This window comes from Schistocerca cancellata, chromosome 7, assembly GCF_023864275.1.
Source record: "Schistocerca cancellata isolate TAMUIC-IGC-003103 chromosome 7, iqSchCanc2.1, whole genome shotgun sequence".
Lineage (NCBI taxonomy): Eukaryota > Metazoa > Arthropoda > Insecta > Orthoptera > Acrididae > Schistocerca > Schistocerca cancellata.
This window is the reverse complement of record NC_064632.1, coordinates 184,817,331-184,838,751: the sequence shown is the minus strand read 5'-3', so window position 1 is coordinate 184,838,751 and position 21,421 is coordinate 184,817,331. Positions and strand designations below refer to the sequence as shown.

The following is a 21,421-nucleotide window of genomic DNA, read 5'->3' as shown; positions in this document are numbered from 1 at the left end:
AGAAAGAAGGATCCTTTATTGTATGATTATATGATAGCGGAACAAACACTGGTAGCAGTTACTTCTGTAAAATATCTGGGAGTATGCGTGCGGAACGATTTGAAGTGGAATGATCATATAAAATTAATTGTTGGTAAGGCGGGTACCAGGTTGAGATTCATTGGGAGAGTCCTTAGAAAATGTAGTCCATCAACAAAGGAGGTGGCTTACAAAACACTCGTTCGACCTATACTTGAGTATTGCTCATCAGTGTGGGATCCGTACCAGATCGGGTTGACGGAGGAGATAGAGAAGATCCAAAGAAGAGCGGCGCGTTTCGTCACAGGGTTATTTGGTAACCGTGATAGCGTTACGGAGATGTTTAACAAACTCAAGTGGCAGACTCTGCAAGAGAGGCGCTCTGCATCGCGGTGTAGCTTGCTCGCCAGGTTTCGAGAGGGTGCGTTTCTGGATGAGGTATCGAATATATTGCTTCCCCCTACTTATACCTCCCGAGGAGATCACGAATGTAAAATTAGAGAGATTAGAGCGCGCACAGAGGCTTTCAGACAGTCGTTCTTCCCGCGAACCATACGCGACTGGAACAGGAAAGGGAGATAATGACAGTGGCACGTAAAGTGCCCTCCGCCACACACCGTTGGGTGGCTTGCGGAGTATAAATGTAGATGTAGATGTAGAATGTGTATGCTGGCTGAAGACCTCGTGTCTCCTCATCGGCATCTTCGTACTTTGCAGCACGGCTGCTGTGCAGCCTGTGTTTGGGAGGAACAGTCCCCCTGGAGCAGAAATCGTCGGACACGTCGTGTCAGCTGCTGCAAGCCGCTCCCCCAACGTCCGCCATCCTCCTCCTGTACTCCCGGGACAGCGACGCCTTCGTGCGGCTCATGGAGGCCTTCCGGAAGCTGCTGACCGCCCTCACCGGCCTCGAGGTATCTGACGACGCTGCCCTTTGTTGTTGAAGTGGTTTACATCCCATGTGCAAACAAGTTCATCTTTTCATAACTACTGCAACCTACATCCACATGAACCTGCGTACTACATTTGACCCTTGATTACCTTTACACTTCTTACCTCTCACATTCTGTCCAATAAAAAACTGATGATTCCTTGATATCATAGGAAGTGTCCTATAACCGATCCCTGCTTTTTGTCAACTTGTACCATAAATTTCTTTTCTCCTCAGTTCTGTTCATTATACCTACAGTACCATTTACTGGTGGCTGTGTTCTGTCACTGACTTTTTTTTGTTTTTTTGTTTTTTTGTTTTTTTGTTTTTTTTTTACATTACTGGCCTTTAAAATTGCTACACCAGGAAGAAATGCAGATGATAAACGGGTATTCATTGGACAAATATATTATACTAGAACTGACATGTGATTACATTTTCGCACAATTTGGTTGCATAGATCCTGAGAAATCAGTACCCAGAACAACCACCTCTGGCCGTAATAACGGCCTTGATACGCCTGGGCATTGAGTCAAAACAGAGCTTGGATGGCGTGTACAGGTACAGCTGCCCATGCAGCTTCAACAGGATACCACAGTTCATCAAGAGTAGTGACTGGCGTATTGTGATGAGCCAGTTGCTCGGCCACCGTTGACCAGACGATTCATCTGGAGAATGTGCTGGCGAGGGCAGCAGACGAACATTTTCTGTATCCAGAAAGGCCCGCACAGGACCTGCAACATGCGGTCGTGCATTATTCTGCTGAAATGTAGGGTTTCGCAGGGATCCAATGAAGGGTAGAGCCACGGGTCGTAACACATCTGAAATGTAACGTCCACTGTTCAAGGTTCCGTCAATGCGAACAAGAGGTGACCGAGACGTGTAACCAGCGGCACCCCCTACCATCACGCCGAGTGATAGGCCAGTATGGCGATGACGAATTCACGCATCCAATGTGTGTTCACCGCAGTGTCGCCAAACACAGATGCGACCATCATGATGCTGTAAACAGAACCTGGATTCATCCGAAAAAATGACGTTTTACCATTCGTGCATCCAGGTTCGTCGCTCAGTACACCATCGCAGGCGCTCCTGTCTGTGATGCAGCGTCAAGGGTAACCGCAGCCATGGTCTCCGATCTGATAGTCCATGCTGCTGCAAACGTCGTCGAACTGTTCGTGCAGACGGTTGTTGTCTTGCAAACGTCCCCATCTGTTGACTCAGGAATCGAGACGTGGCTGCAGGATCCGTTACAGCCATGCGGATAAGATGCCTGTCATCTCGACTGCTAGTGATACGAGGCCGTTGGGATCCAGCACGGCGTTCCGTATTACCCTCCTGAAGCCACCGATTCCATATTCTGCTAACAGTCATTGGATCTCGACCAACGCGAGCAGCAATGTCGCGATACGATAAACTGCAATCGCGATAGGCTACAATCCGACCTTTATCAATGTCGGAAACGTGATGGTACGCATTTCTCCTCCTTACACGAGGCATCACAACACGTTTCAGCAGGCAACGCCGGTCAACTGCTGTTTGTGTATGAGAAATCGGTTGGAAACTTTCCTCATGTCAGTACGTTGTAGAAGACGCCACCGGCGCCAATCTTGTGTGAATGCTCTGGAAAGCTAATCATTTGCATATCACAGCATCTTCTTCCTGTCGGTTAAATTTCGCGTATGTAGCACGTCATCTTCGTGGTGTAGCAATTTTAATGGCCAGTAGTGTATGATATGTGAGACGATGAATAAGTAAGCTAGTGTACGTGCAGTGACGTCAGCTGCCCTCGCTTGTCTTCGTGTTTCGGTAAGCATAGCTTGTGATATGCACATGCCCCTCCCCTCCTCCTTCCCCTCACCCCAACCCACACCCTGCACTCCCAACTACCCCACTCCACGGTGACACAGCACACACAGTGTCACTGCTATGTAGTGCATACAGAAGGGTGTGGGTATCTGTACGTTATACAACGTATATATTAGACAACAAATTTAATGTTTTTGTTACATGGTTTATGTTCACTGATATAAAAGAGAATGTTCCATTCATTACTTCGCCCTGTTAGGCATCGATTTTATTGTAATTGATTTTTACTTTCTAAAGTAGCCTATCTTCTTCCTTAAGACTCAAGCTATCTCCATACCAAATTTCATCGAATCTAGTTCTGCGGTTTAGTCGTGAAAATGCAACTGACAGAGTTGTGGAGGAGGAGGAGATTAGTGTTTAACGTCCCATCAACAACAAGCTCATTGGACATGGAGCACAAGCTCAGATTAGGGAAGGACAGGGGAGGAAATCGACCGTGCCCTTTCAAAGAAACCATCCCGGCATTTGCCTGAAGTGATTCCGGGAAATCATGGAAAACCTAAATCAGGATGGCCGGACGTGAGTGTGAACGGTCGTCCTCCTGAATGGAAGTATGGATAAACACGTTTAGGATTGTATAAGCATTGTATTCTAGCTATTACCTGTGGCTGTGCTCACAGATTAGTAAAATGAAATGAAATTGGGGTGTGGCATTATTAGGCAGAAGAGCCCATTCAGAATATTCGGCTGCTTGGTGCAAGACCTTTTATTTGTTGGCACTTTACTTGCACGTCAATGATGATGAAGTTATGATGAGGACATCAAACACACCCAGATCCCACTGTATCAAACCCAATCTGCCCAGGAATCGAACCCAGGACCCTGTGATTGAGGGTCAGCAATACGAACCACAACACCACAAGCTGTTGATGCAAATCAGTACTTATGTTACGAAGAGTAATGGTTATGATACTAAAATAAAATGTGGAGTTTCTAAAATTATTAAATAGCTAAACTGATGACGAAAAATAACAATTTGTAGTTCGGTACAGCGGAAAATTTTTAATACTTGTATGTTCAATAATGTCAGCTACTCTCACATGTCAACATGTTACCCTCAGCTGCTCTCGCATATCAAAATCAAACGTGGCCTCACTAAGAGCCCCTCCCATTCTACGTGTAAAGGCGTGACATCTCTCTGTTCATCATAGAGCATTTAAATGGCGCCGTCATTGCGAACTTCAAGCAGCTCAGAAGCTATAACAGACACATGACGCTCAGTAACTAAATGCAACAGGCTTGTGACTGCTCTTAGTATGTAAGTACGGATTAAACACGTTTCGGATTGTATAAGCACTGCATTCAGTTCGTTGAATCGTATTACGTAGAATATATGAAATAATAAAAGCATTTTTACAAACTAAAGTCAAAGAGTAAACAGCATTTTCGTTGTTCCATATTTCGCGTTATATTATTCAAATCAATAAATATTTGTACCACACTCACTCCAAAGAAGCCTATGTTCTTTCTCAGCATACAAGCTACCACCACACCTAATTTCATTAAAATCTGTTTGGTAGTTTAGTCGTGAAAGCGTAACAGAGTTACTTTCACATTCATAATATTGCTATGGATTAGTTAATCTATAAAACCTTCAGAACCTTTGTAACTACACATTTCAAAAACTTCTGTTTTTCTCTTATCTGAACTGTTAATTATCCTCGCTTCACTTCTATGCAAGGCTGCATTCTAGATAAATACCTACAGAAAAGACTTGGTACCACTTAAATTTTATATTCGATGTTAACAAAATTTTCTTTTCAGAAACTTTTTTCTTGCTACTGGCTACTCCCATCATCATCATTTATTTTGCTTTCCAAGTAACAAAACTCATCAGCCACTTTTAGTGTATCATTTCCTAACCTCATTTCCTCAGCATCATTCCATTGCCCTTGTTTTTTTGTGTTCGTCCTCTAAAGTTTTTTGAAGACACTGTCGAGGTCCATTCAACTGATCTTCGGGTTTTTTGTCGTCTCTGACAGAACCATAGTGACACCAGCAAGCCTCATAGTTTTACTTCCTCTCCCTGAACTGTAATTCACTATTGCCTTTGCCTTTCCAGACGTGGAGATTGCTGGCGTTGCTCAAGATTCTTGTACTCTCCCCCATCTGAAAGTTATTTCTTGCCTGTGTTTGCTTAGTTCAAAAAAATTCAATATTCTGTGTCGCAATCATTACTAAAAGTCAACTTCCGCCTTAACCAAGGTAAAGATGTTTGGTTTCAGTCTATAACGACTTCGACACGCAGACAATGACTGCACGCGAGGTACAACGGAGGAACAACCCACACAAAGCAAAATAGTACACCGTGATCCAAAAGTCAGTTAACGTTTGAAAATGCCTTAACTCGCGGAATAATGTAGGCAGAAAGCAGTTGAGTCCCATAGTGCTCAGAGCCATTTGAACCAGAAAGGTAAAAATTGACACATATGCCTGAAATGCCCCCCCCCCCCCCCCCCCCCCATGAACCATGGACCTTGCCGTTGGTGGGGAGGCTTGCGTGCCTCAGCGATACAGATAGCCGTACCGTAGGTACAACCACAACGGAGGGGTATCTGTTGAGAGGCCAGACAAACGTGTGGTTCCTGAAGAGGGGCAGCAGCCTTTTCAGTAGTTGCAAGGGCAACAGTCTGGATGATTGACTGATCTGGCCTTGTAACGATAACCAAAACGCCCTTGCTGTGCTGGTACTGCGAACGGCTGAAAGCAAGGGGAAACTACGGCCGTAATTTTTCCCGAGGGCATGCAGCTTTACTGTATGATTAAATGATGATGGCGTCCTCTTGGGTAAAATATTCCGGAGGTAAAATAGTCCCCCATTCGGATCTCCGGGCGGGGACTACTCAAGAGGATGTCGTTATCAGGAGAAAGAAAACTGGCGTTCTACGGATCGGAGCGTGGAATGTCAGATCCCTTAATCGGGCAGGTAGGTTAGAAAATTTAAAAAGGGAAATGGATAGGTTAAAGTTAGATATAGTGGGAATTAGTGAAGTTCGGTGGCAGGAGGAACAAGACTTCTGGTCAGGTGACTACAGGGTTATAAACACAAAGTCAAATAGGGGTAATGCAGGAGTAGGTTTAATAATGAATAGGAAAATAGGAATGCGGGTAAGCTACTACAAACAGCATAGTGAACGCATTATTGTGGCCAAGATAGATACGAAGCCCACACCTACTACAGTAGTACAAGTTTATATGCCAACTAGCTCTGCAGGTGACGAAGAAATTGAAGAAATGTATGATGAAATAAAAGAAATTATTCAGATAGTGAAGGGAGACGAAAATTTAATAGTCATGGGTGACTGGAATTTGAGTGTAGGAAAAGGGAGAGACGGAAACGTAGTAGGTGAATATGGATTGGGGCTAAGAAATGAAAGAGGAAGCCGCCTGGTAGAATTTTGCACAGAGCACAACTTAATCATAGCTAACACTTGGTTTAAGAATCATGATAGAAGGTTGTATACATGGAAGAACCCTGGAGATACTAAAAGGTATCAGATGGTAGAGCGCTTGCCCGCGATAGGCAAAGGTCCCGAGTTCGAGTCTCGGTCGGGCACACAGTTTTAATCTGCCAGGAAGTTTCATATCAGCGCACACTCCGCTGCAGAGTGAAAATCTCATTCTGGAAACATCCCCCAGGCTGTGGCTAAACCATGTCTCCGCAATATCCTTTCTTTCAGGAGTGCTAGTTCTGCAAGGTTCGCAGGAGAGCTTCTGTAAAGTTTGGAAGGTAGGAGACGAGGTACTGGCAGAAGTAAAGCTGTGAGTACCGGGCGTGAGTCGTGCTTCGGTAGCTCAGATGGTAGAGCGCTTGCCCGCGAAAGGCAAAGGTCCCGAGTTCGAGTCTCGGTCGGGCACACAGTTTTAATCTGCCAGGAAGTTTCAGGTATCAGATAGATTATATAATGGTAAGACAGAGATTTAGGAACCAGGTTTTAAATTGTAAGACATTTCCAGGGGCAGATGTGGACTCTGACCACAATCTATTGGTTATGACCTGTAGATTAAAACTGAAGAAACTGCAAAAAGGTGGGAAGTTAAGGAGATGGGACCTGGATAAACTGAAAGAACCAGAGGTTGTACAGAGTTTCAGGGAGAGCATAAGGGAACAATTGACAGGAATGGGGGAAAGAAATACAGTAGAAGAGGAATGGGTAGCTTTGAGAGATGAAGTAGTGAAGGCAGCAGAGGATCAAGTAGATAAAAAGACGAGGGCTAGTAGAAATCCTTGGGTAACAGAAGAAATATTGAATTTAATTGATGAAAGGAGAAAATATAAAAATGCAGTAAATGAAGCAGGCAAAACGGAATACAAACGTCTCAAAAATGAGATCGACAGGAACTGCAAAATGGCTAAGCAGGGATGGCTAGAGGACAAATGTAAGGATGTAGAGGCTTATCTCACTAGGGGTAAGATAGATACTGCCTACAGGAAAATTAAAGAGACCTTTGGAGATAAGAGAATCACTTGTATGAACATCAAGAGCTCAGATGGAAACCCAGTTCTAAGCAAAGAAGGGAAAGCAGAAAGGTGGAAGGAGTATATAGAGGGTCTATACAAGGGCGATGTACTTGAGGACAGTATTATGGAAATGGAAGAGGATGTAGATGAAGATGAAATGGGAGATACGATACTGCTTGAAGAGTTTGACAGAGCACTGAAAGACCTGAGTCGAAACAAGGCCCCCGGAGTAGACAACATTCCATTGGAACTACTGACGGCCTTGGGAGAGCCAGTCCTGACAAAACTCTACCATCCGGTGAGCAAGATGTATGAAACAGGTGAAATACCCTCAGACTTCAAGAAGGTGCTGACAGATGTGAAAATTACCGAACAATCAGTTTAATAAGCCACAACTGCAAAATACTAACACGAATTCTTTACAGACGAATGGAAAAACTAGTAGAAGCCAACCTCGGGGAAGATCAGTTTGGATTCCGTAGAAAAATGGGAACACGTGAGGCAATACTGACATTACGACTTATCTTAGAAGAAAGATTAAGGAAAGGCAAACCTACGTTTCTGGCATTTGTAGACTTAGAGAAAGCTTTTGACAATGTTGACTGGAATACTCTCTTTCAAATTCTAAAGGTGGCAGGGGTAAAATACAGGGACCGAAAGGCTATTTACAATTTGTACAGAAACCAGATGGCAGTTATAAGAGTCGAGGGACATGAAAGGGAAGCAGTGGTTGGGAAGGGAGTGAGACAGGGTTGTAGCCTCTCCCCGATGTTATTCAATCTGTATATTGAGCAAGCAGTAAAGGAAACAAAAGAAAAATTTTGAGTAGGTATAAAAATCCATGGAGCAGAAATAAAAACTTTGAGGTTCGCCGATGACATTGTAATTCTGTCAGAGACAGCAAAGGACTTGGAAGAGCAGTTGAACGGAATGGATGGTATCTTGAAGGGAGGATATAAGATGAACATCAACAAAAGCAAAACGAGGATAATGGAATGTAGTCGAATTAAGTCGGGTGATGCTGAGGGAATTAGATTAGGAAATGAGACACTTAAAATAGTAAAGGAGTTTTGCTATTTGGGGAGCAAAATAACTGATGATGGTCGAAGTAGAGAGGATATAAAATGTAGACTGGCAATGGCAAGGAAAGCGTTTCTGAAGAAGAGAAATTTGTTAACATCGACTATAGATTTAAGTGTCAGGAAGTCATTTCTGAAAGTATTTGTATGGAGTGTAGCCATGTATGGAAGTGAAACATGGACGGTAAATAGTTTGGACAAGAAGAGAATAGAAGCTTTTGAAATGTGGTGCTACAGAAGAATGCTGAAGATTAGATGGGTAGATCACATAACTAATGAGGAAGTACTGAATAGGATTGGGGAGAAGAGAAGTTTGTGGCACAACTTGACCAGAAGAAGGGATCGGTTGGTAGGACATGTTCTGAGGCATCAAGGGATCACCAATTTAGTATTGGAGGGCAGCGTGGAGGGTAAAAATCGTAGGGGGAGACCAAGAGATGAATACACTAAGCAGATTCTGAAGGATGTAGGTTGCAGTAGGTACTGGGAGATGAAGAAGCTTGCACAGGATAGAGTAGCATGGAGAGCTGCATCAAACCAGTCTCAGGACTGAAGACCACAACAACAACAACAACATGCCTGAAATGACATGCGGTTTTATTGAGACCAAAAACGAGAACCTAACCTAACCTAACCTAACCTAACCTAACCGCAACATTTTAAAGAAACAAGGCCTTAAATAGAATACAGAACAGAAAAAAACAAAACAACCTCAGAACACAGGAAATACCCACAGATAAATCAACACACTGGGCATATATAGGAACTTATAAGCAACTGCTGCCAGTCAGTATGCACCGTGAAAAGATGGAGGAACTTTAAAACAAGATTTTCAGAACACCTCAAAACCTAAAAAGTAACAGCTCCCATAGCTCATTTACTAACGAGTGAATAGAACAGTCATCACCCTATTAAAGCTGAAACAGGTTTAAAATTACTAAAATCCATCCACAGCCTGCACTGTAAACTTAAAATAGAAGAAAACTTCCGCATACAGAAGGCATTAGCAGAAGAAAAACAGATTATAAACGATTACCCTACACAATGCCACGGCACGATATTTAACACGATGAAGGAGCTGTACAGAAAAGACGACACAGATAAACGCACACGCACGCGCGCGGTCAGAGGGAGAGAGAAGATTTTAAAAGTTCACATTTGGCAGCAAACTGATATGAGAACAAGTGAACGTCAACAGGGGCTCGACACAGAGAAGCAACATTAACAACATGTTTTGAAAAGTGAAAAAAGTGCTACTTGCGAGTGAAGTTCCGCAGGGTATGTGTTGCGTTTGTGCGTGCAACACATTAGAATGCAGATGAGAAAAGATGTTTCGAAACTAACCGTAAATAATCACAATGTACGGTCGCGACGTATTTTTCGCACACTAAAATTGCGTTTATGGATAAAATTATATGTTAACTCGCCAACCGAATTCACAGTAACATTAATAAGTTGCGGTCGGCAAGCTACCATTATACAGTAATCTACAGAGGGTCCTACACAGACCTACAATGTAGAAAACTGAAGGTAATAACAACAACAGATAAAACCTGCTTGAGGCCTAATTTCCTTAGGATAATTATTGCTTAAAACATGTTCACATTTTATGTAACTGAGCAACTGACGATGGCACAAAGGTGCTGAAACCTCGACATAAAAGTTTTCTGGGTATGACACCGCGTCATAATGTAAAAACTACTGCTGCTGCAGACAAATCAACGTTTCGGTCACCATTGCAGCGGCCTTCTTCTGGGTCTAATGGTGCGTTCTAGCAATGCTTTTTTTTCTTTATTGTTATTTTTAGCACCTTACACAAGGCGGGCTATCAGCAGCATAGAACGCCGCTCTTCAGCCTTGAGTTTTACAATAGTAAGACATAGACGGGGCACAGAGAATACTAACAAAACGGCTGGCAAAACAATGTAGACACTAAAAAACAAATAAACATGGAGCCGTTCACGCTGGACGAGAAAACATCACTGACACTAGTGGACACGGCGCACAGAACATGGATGACGGCGACGGTACACGTGAACAGTGGCGGCGTAACGGCGAACAAACACTAAACACAAACGAAGGCACACACACGATACACTGATGGCGATGACCTCCGGCGCGCGAATGTTCACTGTGCGTGTACGAGTCCGGGGACCTGCCAAGAGAGGATGAGGAGGAAGGGGAGTGGGAGAGCGAGAGGGGAGAGCAGAGATGCCACGGGCAGGGGAGATAGGGGGAGGGAGGAAGGGGGAGGGGGAGCCCGGGGGAAGAGGGGTGGAGGGAGGGGATGGGGGAAAAGGAAAGAGAAGGGAAGGGAAGAGAAAGGAGGGAGGGTGCCGAAGGGAAAGGACACAGGAAGTGGGGAGAGGATCAAAGTTCGTAGGAGGGGTAGATGGAGGGGAGGAGGACATCATCAGGGAGGGGGAGCTGGCGGAAGCCACCTTGGGAGAGGGTAAGGAGGGTGGAGAGATGGAGACTGGGTGGGACGTGGGAATACAGGCGCGGCAGCGGGCGGGGGTGGGAGAGGATCGGGGAGACGAGCGGGTGAGGAGGATCGAGTTTACGGGAGGTGTACAGGATCCGTATCCTTTCAAGGAAAAGGAGGAGGTGGGGGAAGGGGATGAGATCATACAGGATCCACGTGGGGGAGGGGAGACGGATGCGATAGGCGAGGTGGAGAGCATGACGTTCAAGGATTTGGAGGGATTTGTAAAAGGTAGGGGGGGCGGAGATCCAAGCTGGATGGGCATAACAAAGGATAGGGCGGATGAGGGATTTATAGGTGTGGAGGATGGTGGAGGGGTCCAGACCCTACGTACGGCCGGAGAGGAGCTTGAGGAGACTGAGTCGGGAGCGTGCCTTGGCTTGGATTGTCCGGAGGTGGGGAGTCCAGGAGAGGCGACGGTCGAGGGTGACGCCAAGGTACTTAAGGGTGGGGGCGAGGGCGATAGGACGGCCATAGATGGTGAGATAGAAATCAAGGAGGCGGAAGGAAGGGGTGGTTTTGCATACAATGATCGCCTGGGTTTTGGAGGGATTGACCTTGAGCAACCACTGGTTGCACCAAGCGGTGAACCGGTCAAGATGGGATTGGAGAAGGTGTTGGGAGCGCTGCAGGGTGGGGGCAAGGGCAAGGAAGGCGGTGTCATCGGCAAACTGGAGAAGGTGGACGGGGGGGTGACGGCGGCGGCATGTCCGCCGTGTACAAAAGGTACAGAAGGGAGGAGAGGACGGAGCCTTGGGGCACACCGGCGGAGGGGAAAAAGGTGTAGGAATCCGTGTTATGGATGGTGACATAGGAACGACGGCGGGAGAGAAAGGAGCCGATCAGACGGACGTAGTTAATGGGAAGGGCGAAGGTTTGGAGCTTGAAGAGGAGACCGGAATGCCATACGCGGTCATAAGCACGCTCGAGGTCCAGGGAGAGGAAGATAGCGGAACGACGCGAATTAAGCTGTTCGGAAAGGAGATGAGTGAGGTGAAGGAGAAGGTCGTCGGAAGAGAAGGACGGCCGAAAACCACACTGGGTAACTGGAAGGAGGCGGTGCTGGCGGAGATGCTGGTGGATGCGTCGGGTGAGGATAGATTCCAGGACCTTGCTGAAGACCGAGGTAAGGCTGATGGGACGGTAGGAGGAGACCCCGGACGGCGGTTTGCCAGGTTTAAGGAACATGAGGATACGGGAGGTTTTCCACAGATCGGGGTAGTAACCGGTGGACAGGACTACATTGTAGAGCCTGGCCAGGGTGGAGAGGAAAGAGACAGGAGCTTCACGAAGGTGATGGTAGGTGACACAATCGTGACCAGGAGCGGTGTTGCGTTTTGTGCGGAGTGTATCAATGAGATCCTGTGTGGTGATGGGGGCATTGAGTTCCGTGTGTGCAATGTTGTCCAAGTACTGGAAACCTTCTAGCTATGCAGTGTCCTTTGTATTTTGTTGTTAGTGTTCGCTGCGCATGCCATTGCGTCATAATTTTACAATGTAGTTAGTTTCATTGGTCACTTAAGGAAGAAGGAGAGGGAACTTTATTTTGATAGGTTATTGCGGTGGAGGGAGAACGTGACCTCTGTTGTCTATTGGCTCTTGTGTAATGTACCATGATTGGTGGTCACCGTCGAATGAGAAGTAGGCTGCTGTTTACCAACTGCTGGACGTCGCCCGCGCGGCGTCAGTTAATCGCCGGTAGTGCTCGTGCCTCGTGTTCAGTGCGGTGTGTTGGGCTCTGATTGCTGGCAGCCAAGATGGGGCAAGCCTGAGTCCATCCTCCCTGTTCATGTTGTTAGGGTGTTGACTGGGTGTGGTTGTCGATGAGTGGGTGTGGGTGTGGTTGTCGATGGCCTCTCTGATTTTGCGTTTCGTCATAATTGGCTGCTTGGCCAACACACAGGCTTCGCTGAATTTTATTTCTTTTCCGCAGTCTCGCTGGTGTTGCGCCACTGCGGATTTGTTGTGTTGCCCTAGACGAATATAACGCTCGCGTTCCCGAATGCGCGTTGCTTTTGGCCTACCAGTTTTGCCGATGTATGACTCTCCACATTCGCATTCCACCTTGTAAGCGCCTGCAGTGTGTAATGCATCCATCTTGTCCTTGGTGGAGCCTAACACGTCCTGGATCCTGCAACCACTATACAAGTCAGGCTGCACCCCAACGCGGCGAAGGTGTTTGCCTATCCGCAGTGGCAGAACACCAGAGAGACTGCGGAAAAGAAATAAAATTCAGCGAAGCCTGTGTGTTGGCCAAGCAGCCAATTATACCGAAACGCAAAATCAGAGAGGCCATCGAAATGCTTAAACACCCTAACAACATGAACAGGGAGGATGGACTCAGGCTTGCCCCAACCTGGCTGCCAGCAATCAGAGCCCAACAGACCGCACTGTCAACACGAGGCACGAGCACTACCGGCGTGTAACTGCCGCCAAACGGCCGACGTCCAGCAGTTGGTAAACAGCAGCAAACTTCTCATTCGACGGTGACGACCAATCATGGTACATTACACAAGAGACAATGGACAACAGAGGTCACGTTCTCCCTCCACCGCAATAACCTATCAAAATAAAGTTCCCTCTCCTTCTTCCTTAAGTGACCAATGAAACTAACTACACTGTAAATTTATGACACAATGGCATTGGCAGTGAACACTAACAACAAAATAAAAGGACACTCTGATCTCGGCGGAGGTTCGAGTCCTCCCTCGGGCATGGGTGTGTGTGTTTGTCCTTAGGATAAATTAGATTAAGTAGTGTGTAAGCTTAGGGACTGATGACCTTAGCAGTTAAGTCCCATAAGATTTCACACACATTTGAACTTTTTTTTTTTTAACAAGGAACACTGCATAGCTAGAACGCACCATTAGACCCAGAAGAAGGCCGCTGCAGTCGTGGCCGAAACGTTGGTTTTTCTCCAGCAGCAGTATTTTTTACTTTATGACGCGGTACCATACCCAGAAAACTTTCATGTCGACTGACCCTGGCAATTATAAGTGCTGAAACCTGTTTGGGTTTATAAAAAAACAGCTAGTACTGACATCCAGTAATTTTGTCTGCTAACATGGGTACCGCAAGACCTTCGAAATCAAATGATGAATCGCTGAAAGTGAGGGTAGACTCGTCATCTCAGCAATGGAATCATAGACTCTGTGTGCTGATGGTCTGATAAGTGACATGCTTTGCGAGCTTTCGGACGAATTACAAAGTGATCAGAAGTCAGTAACTCATAACTGTGTCAATGGAAGTGGAATGGTGGCTTGTGATGTGCGACGCCCCACGTAGACGACGGTACATCGGACACACAAAGTGGTCACACTAGCGTGTACAGCGGCAGCTTTCCTTCCAAATATCTGCAAGATTTTATCTCACCAATGGTGAATTGCACGCTCGTGGTGGCAGCTTCTTGACGTGGCTACAGTGAACGCCAGCGTTATTTTCAGCGAAATGAATGTAAGAGATTAAAGGACTTTAAAGGAGTTTAGAGTTTCTCTGACCGCAGAGCACGTGAGGAATCAATGTGTTCGGAAGAAAACAAGAAGGAATAAAGCACTATACGTAGACTGTTATAAACTATAAGTTCCATGAGCTAAAAGCGTAAATTAAGCAACTCATGAAGGTGTAAATTGTGTAGGGCAATAAGATACTCTCATTGTATCAAATTAATGTGCCAGACATGATGGGCTGGACTACGCAAGAGTAAAAATAAGAACTGTTTTGCAGAGTAGCACGAAAAGTGAACTGTCAGTGGTTTACCAGCTGTTTCGCTGTGATACTGTATACGAGGGTGAGTCAAATGAAAACCTTAAATATTTTTTAAATATTATTTATTGTGCAGCAGTGGTACAAAGCTGTACCACTTTTCAACACAATCTCCCCCACGCTCAATGTAAGTCCTCCGGCGCTTACAAAGTGCATAAATTCCTTTAGAAAAAAATTATTTTGATAGTCCACGCAACCACTCATGCAGCGCGTGGCATACCTCTTCATCAGAACGGAACTTCTTTCCTCCCATTGCGTCTTTGAGTGGTCCAAACATACGGAAATCACTTGGGGCAAGGTCTGGTGAGTATGGTGGATGAGGAAGATACTCAAAATGCAGGTCTGTGATTGTTGCAACTGTTGTACGGGCAGTGTGGGGTCTTGCATTGTCATGTTGCAAAAGGACACTTGCTGACAGCAATCCACGTCGCTTTGATTTGATTGCAGGCCGCAGATGATTTTTTTAGGAGATCAGTGTATGATGCACTGGTGACAGTGGTCCCTCTAGGCATGTAATGCTCCAAAATGACGCCTTTTTCGTCCCAAAAGTGAACCAGGATAACCTTCCCTGCTGATGGTTCTGTTGGAAACTTCTTTGTTTTTGGTGATGAGGAATGGCGCCATTCCTTGCTCGCTCTCTTCGTTTCCGGTTGGTGGAAGTGAACCCAGGTTTCGTCCCCAGAACGATTCTTGCGAGGAAGCCATCACCTTCTCGTTCAAAGCGCCGAAGAAGTTCTTCACAAGCATCAACACGTGGTTCTCTCATTTCAGGAGTTAGCTGCCGTGGCACCAATCTTGCAGACACTTTGTGAAACTGGAGCACATCATGCACAATGTGGTGTGTTGACCCCTGACTAATCTGTAAACATGCTGCAATGTAATTCAGTATCACTCGGCTGTTTTCCTTCACTATGGCTTCAACTGCTGCAATGTTCTGTGGAGACACAACTCGTTGTGCCTGACCTGGACGAGGAGCATCTTCCACTGAAGTCGCACCATTTGCGAACTTCCTACTCCATTCGTAGACTTGCTGCTGTGACAAACATGCATCACCGTACTGAACCTTCATTCGTCGATGAATTTCAATAGGTTTCACACCTTCACTACGCAAAAACCGAGTAACAGATCGCTGTTCTTCCCTGGTGCAAGTCGCAAGTGGGGCGGCCATCTTTATACTGATACTGCAACGGTATGTGTGCATCTGCACTATGCTGCCACCTACAGGCCATTCTGCACGCTGTTTGTAGCATGCTTACCAACTTACAGGACAACGGCGCGAAATTTCGATTTGTTATTACAAATTTAAGGTTTTCATTTGACTCACCCTCGTACAATAAAAATATTGAAAAACTCATTTTTTCCTGAAAATACTTTAATTTATGTTAATTTTAAATGTATTTCATTATCCATATGTAAAGAACATAATAATTCTTGCATTGATTTTATTGTTATTAAACAAAGTGTTAAACTGATGAAGATCTTGAAGCGGCAAAGAATCCACTGGCTGCGCTGGTACTACACACCGACATTACATGAAAAGCGGTGTAGAATGTTTGCAGTGCTTCAGTTAAGCGTAAAACGTTAGAGATCGAAGTTGTGTAGATTCATCCAGAATCTTACTCCATCACCTAGCATGATGAAGAATTTTCAGAGCCCACAGATAACATCTGTTTTCCGAGGAAGAGCACGGTGTAATGAATTGACGGCGTCCTTGTGCTACCATATTGTACTGTATGTTAACCAGGGGCCTAGAAACGACGGAGAGGCTCCGTCCCCGCCGCAGCCGCAGTGGTCCACTTTACCACTCCGCCGTCCCACACCGAACCATTCTTTCAGGGTTATTGTGCGGTTCGGTCCCCGGTGGACACCACCAAGGAACGTCTCACACCAGACGAGCGTAATCCCTATGTTTGCGTGGTAGAGTAATGGTGGCGTACGCGTGCATGGAGAACTTGTTTGTGCAGAAATCGCCGACATAGTGCAGCTGAGGCGTAATAAGGGGAACCAGCCCGCCTTCGCCGAGGCAGATGGAAAACCGCCTAAAAACCATCCACAGACTGACCGGCTCACCGGACCACGACACAAGTCCGCCGGGGACCAGGCGCTCCTTCCCAACCAGGAAAGCCGTGCGTAGACCGCACGGTTAAGCCGGCAGGGTGTGCTACCATAACTCCCTGTCTGGCTGGCGATGTGCGCAGCTTTCGTCTGGCAGAGCAGACGCCGGAAGGTGGTTAGCACACTGGACTCGCATTCGGGAGGACGACGGTTCAGTCCCGCGTCCGGCCATCCTAATTTAGGTTTTCCGTGATTTCCCTAAATTGCTCCAGGCAAATGCCGGGATGGTTCCTTTGAAAGGGCACGGCCGACTTCCTTCCCCATCCTTCCCTAATCCGATGAAACCGATGACCTCGCTGTCTGGTCTCCTTCCTCAAACAACTCAACCCAACCCAAAACCGCCTTCAACTCGTCAGTGGCTGCTAGTCTGATTCACTATACCTGTATCAGAATAACTAAGTGACTGTCAGCTAGTTGTTTACGTGCCAGCTACCATAGCTACAGCCAATCAAACCACGAGTTCGGTGACACCTTCTGTTCTGTGCACATTGTCATATCGCTCTCCTATCTCAGTTGTTGGTTACCATTCTGCTGCGGCCAACAGCTGCAGTACATAAAATAACGGTTATGATTTGTTCTTAGAGATTTCTGCTAAGCCAGTAGCATGAGCTGTGGTGTGCGTCACACCTTGCGTTTACCCAAACGTAAACGGTGCGGCAGGTTGCAAAAAAGTTCACAACCATCTGCCGGTCAGCGAACACAGTACCACCAGAGGCCTTGACGATAACAGCAACAAACACACCTCCACACCAGCCGTCAAAACAAAGCGGCAGCCACGCGGTGACTTCCTTACGAGCGGCTACTGTCAAGCAACATAGAACACTGGCACTGTCGCGACCCGCTGCTAGTCCGCCCACACAAACCACGCTAGTATTCTCAAAGAGTTTCGACGAATGTACGTAGATGACTAACAGTTGCCTAGTACGTATCTGGTGGACTGCGGGTCTACATGAGCACCTTACTCGCAAAGCAGAAGCGAAAGAGAAAGATTCAGGCATGCAGACTGCTTATCGCACCCAACAGTTCACCAATTTACACTTTTGATGGATGTAAAACAACGGCGAACTTAGATTACTATTAGTCATTGGAATGGAATATTGTGTTGGTCGATGTATGTGAACCTACACTGAAGCGCCAAAGAAACTGATATGGGCATGCATATTCAAATACAGAGATATGTGAACAGGCAGAATACGGCGCAGCGGTCGGAAACGCCTATATAAGACAAGTGACTGGGGCAGTTGTTAGATCGGTTACCACTGCTACAATGGCAGGTTAGCAAGATTTAAGTGAGGTTTAACGTGGTGTCATAGTCGGCGCATGGGGCGATGAAGTGCGGATTTTGGGGCGATGAAGGGCGGATTTTCCCGGATGGCCATTTCAAAGTGCACCGAGAATATCAGGAATCCAGTAAAACATCAAATCTCCGATATCGTTGAGAACGGGACCAACGACGACTGAAGAGGATCGTACGACGCGACATAAGTGCAACCCTTCCTCAAATTACTGCAGATTTCAATGCTGGCCCATCAACAAGAACAAAAATGGTTCAAATAGCTCTGCGCACTATGGGACTTAACTTATGAGGTCATCAGTCCCCTAGAACTTAGAACGTCTTAAACCTAACTAACCTAAGGACATCACACACATCCATGCCCGAGGCAGGATTCGAACCTGCGACCGTAGCTGTCGCGCGGTTGCAGACTGTAGCGCCTAGAACCACTCGGCTACTCCGGCCGGCCATCAACAAGTGTCAGTGTGCGAACCACTCAACGAAACGTCGTCCATATGGGCGTTCGTGTACCCTTTATGACTGCTCGACACAAAGCTACACGCCTCGCCTTGGCCTGTCAACACCGACATGAGGCTGTTGGTGACTGGATACATGTTGCCTGGTCGGACGAGTCTCGTTTCAAATTGTATCGAGCGGATCCATGGACCCTGCATGTCAGCAGGGGGCTATTCAAGCTGGTGGAGGCTCTGTAATGGTGTAGGGTGTGTGCAGTTGGGGTGATACGACAGCTCTGATACGTCTAGATACGACTCTGGCAGGTCGCACGTACGTAAGCATCCTATCTGATCCCCTGCATCCATTCATCTCCATTGTGCATTCCGACGGACTTGGGCAATTCCAGCAGGACAATACGACACCCTACACGTCCAGAGTTGCTACAGAGTGGCTCCAGGAATACTCTTCCGAGTTTAAACAATGCAGCTGGCCTCCAAATTCCCCAGACATGAACATTATTGAGCATTTCCGTGATGCCTTACAACGTGCTGTTCAGAAGATATTTCCACCCTCTCGTACTCCTAGGGATTTATGAACAGCCCTGCAACATTATTGATGTCAATTCCCTCCAGCCCTAATTCAGACATTAACCAAGTCTATGTCACGTCATGTTGCGGCTCTTCTGCGTCCTCGCGGGGGCTCTACACGGTATTAGGCAGGTGTACCAGTTTCTTTGACTCTTCAACGTATAATAAGCGCCGATTTCTTGTATCATTACGAATTGGATATCAGCCTACGACAGTGTCACTTGCAGTCCAGCTTATCTGTCAGCGACCTGCCGATCAATGAGCCCCCATTTCAGCGATGCCTACACCACCATAATACCAATAGCCCCGAGCCTCGCCATGCAAGGACACTCAGCAGTAACCACGGTCAACGTTGTTGCAATGTGCCTGCAATACACAGCAATTATGCTGTATGGCTGGGCGGTATTGCTGATGCTGTACAGTGTTGTAGGTAGTTGCCAACATGTTGCCGAAGGGCAAAACATTCCGAACTCTTTGAACCTATGCAAAACGTCAGGCAAAAAAGTTGCATAGAAAGAGAGGAAGCCCCCATATGATTTTCATTTGATGGCATGAGTTTCATATTATGTCAAGACATGCCTGAAACTGGAACTGATAGTTTGTGCTGGTGAACAAAAGTGAAATATGAATAAAAATTACATTCTTATTTCAAACTTACCTTAGTGAAATCTGTCAGGCCTCCAAGCAAATCACTGCGTATTTCTGGTACCAAGAGCGTTATTGATGAGTGGTTTACTTTAAAGAGATATCTTAGATTTCTGTACGAATTACCAGTAGCTAAAATCTAAGGGGCGACAGCCAATCTCTCACATTTTATTGGTTTTAGTAATTCTCGGACCAATTGCTTACGACATATTCGAAACTGTGTTTCGGAAGTCTGCAAAATTATGGGAAAAGAATGTATCCAGCATCAGTTCACGAGTTAAATTTTCTGAAGCATTTGACGCAATTAAAAAGAATGCACTAATAATGTGATGTAAAGGCAGGAGAGTTGCACTCACTTCCACTAGCTCGCATTCATCCGTTTTGTGGTAACAGTGTGGTCTCATGTAGTCATTTCCGGCTAGGAAACACATTACTGCAAACATTACCTTAGTGGTCAATAGCGGTTGGTAACGTGTCATAACTGTTGTCATGTGGCAGCTTTTCCCCTAAACTATCATGCAACATGTATCATGATATTATATATTCATTCCTCTTGGGCAATGTTTCAATGTCTTACACTACATCATGTCTGCAGACAGTATTCAATACTACCAGTGACTTCCCAGCTAATTGCTTCTTATCTTCCCTTCTTTTATTACAGCGAAGGTCTTGACACTTTTCTACAGAATTGAAAGCTCCCAAGCTGGCTGGGCCAACATAAAAGTTTACATAAAAGGGCCATGAGAAGTCATAAATGTGTTCAGGACTGAAGGCTGACATCAGCGCAGGTAGTCGAAAGTGGGATTTGCTTCGCCCATCCCTGTACACCACGTGGTACAGACGACCAACTATCTGCCAAAAACAGATAGTTGAGACACAGCGAAGAATCCTTTTAGAGAATCTAAGCCCGGTACCGCCTTTCAGAGACAGTAGAGTATGGGGACCGCCGTGGCCTCACCAGCCACAGCACGGGAGAATCTTCATTTCAAATCCTTCTGACAGGCTTTCTCACTAATTTATAGAGTTTGTTTCTGTACGGTGCACACATTCTCATTTGTGTGCTCTACACGTAAGCCTTTCAGTTTGTCAGCTTCAGAATTACACCATGGAGAGGGAGAGTTCTTCTGGCTTCCTCCTCATGCCAGAGCACTATCGGTTAATTACAGCAAAATCTGCAGGAGCAGGAGATTTTTTAACCTTTTTACAAAACTGTCACTGGATGGAATTCACAATGTCTGCTAGTTCGTATTCAACTGTGAGATTCCTATTCTGGTAGAAACAGCCAAGTTCCAGAGCGTTAAGATGGAGAACACTTGCCCCTAGAGGACCAGAGAGTAAAGACTTGTTGCAGGGAGGCTGATGAGATAGATCTTTCAGTGATGCAGAGGGATGTCTCTATCTTAGTACTGAGTACAGAGGCTGAGCTGGATTCAGAATCTGCTGCCGACTCCCAGCTTCATGCTGTATGAGAGTCGTAAGAATGGTTCAACGTTCCCATCACCGTTTCAGCAACGACAAGACTTTGTACTTGCGTAGTTATATTGTTTCACAACAAGCTAGCTGCTTCTATTATGCGCTTTGGCTACCTTCTGGTGTTTGTACTTGTTTTTCTGGGTTCTTTCTTTAATGCACTAACTATTCTTGCAGTCATTGGCAGCATGCATGAATTATTTCCATAAACATGCTTTTGTCGTGCTCACGCACTTGTGCCTAGGTTATGCTTCGCAATTATAATCCGTTGT

General features: G+C 46.0%; 1 protein-coding gene across 1 annotated transcript in view; it reads left to right on the top strand.

Annotated features, from left to right (window-relative positions):
* The window catches only part of LOC126091960 (uncharacterized), a 387,115-nt gene that overhangs the window by 284,722 nt on the left and 80,972 nt on the right, over positions 1-21,421 (top strand). Inside the window, exon 8 of the mRNA XM_049907303.1 lies at positions 736-929. Within this exon, the coding sequence (XP_049763260.1) occupies positions 736-929 (194 nt within the window). The remainder of the gene's footprint in view (positions 1-735; positions 930-21,421) is intronic.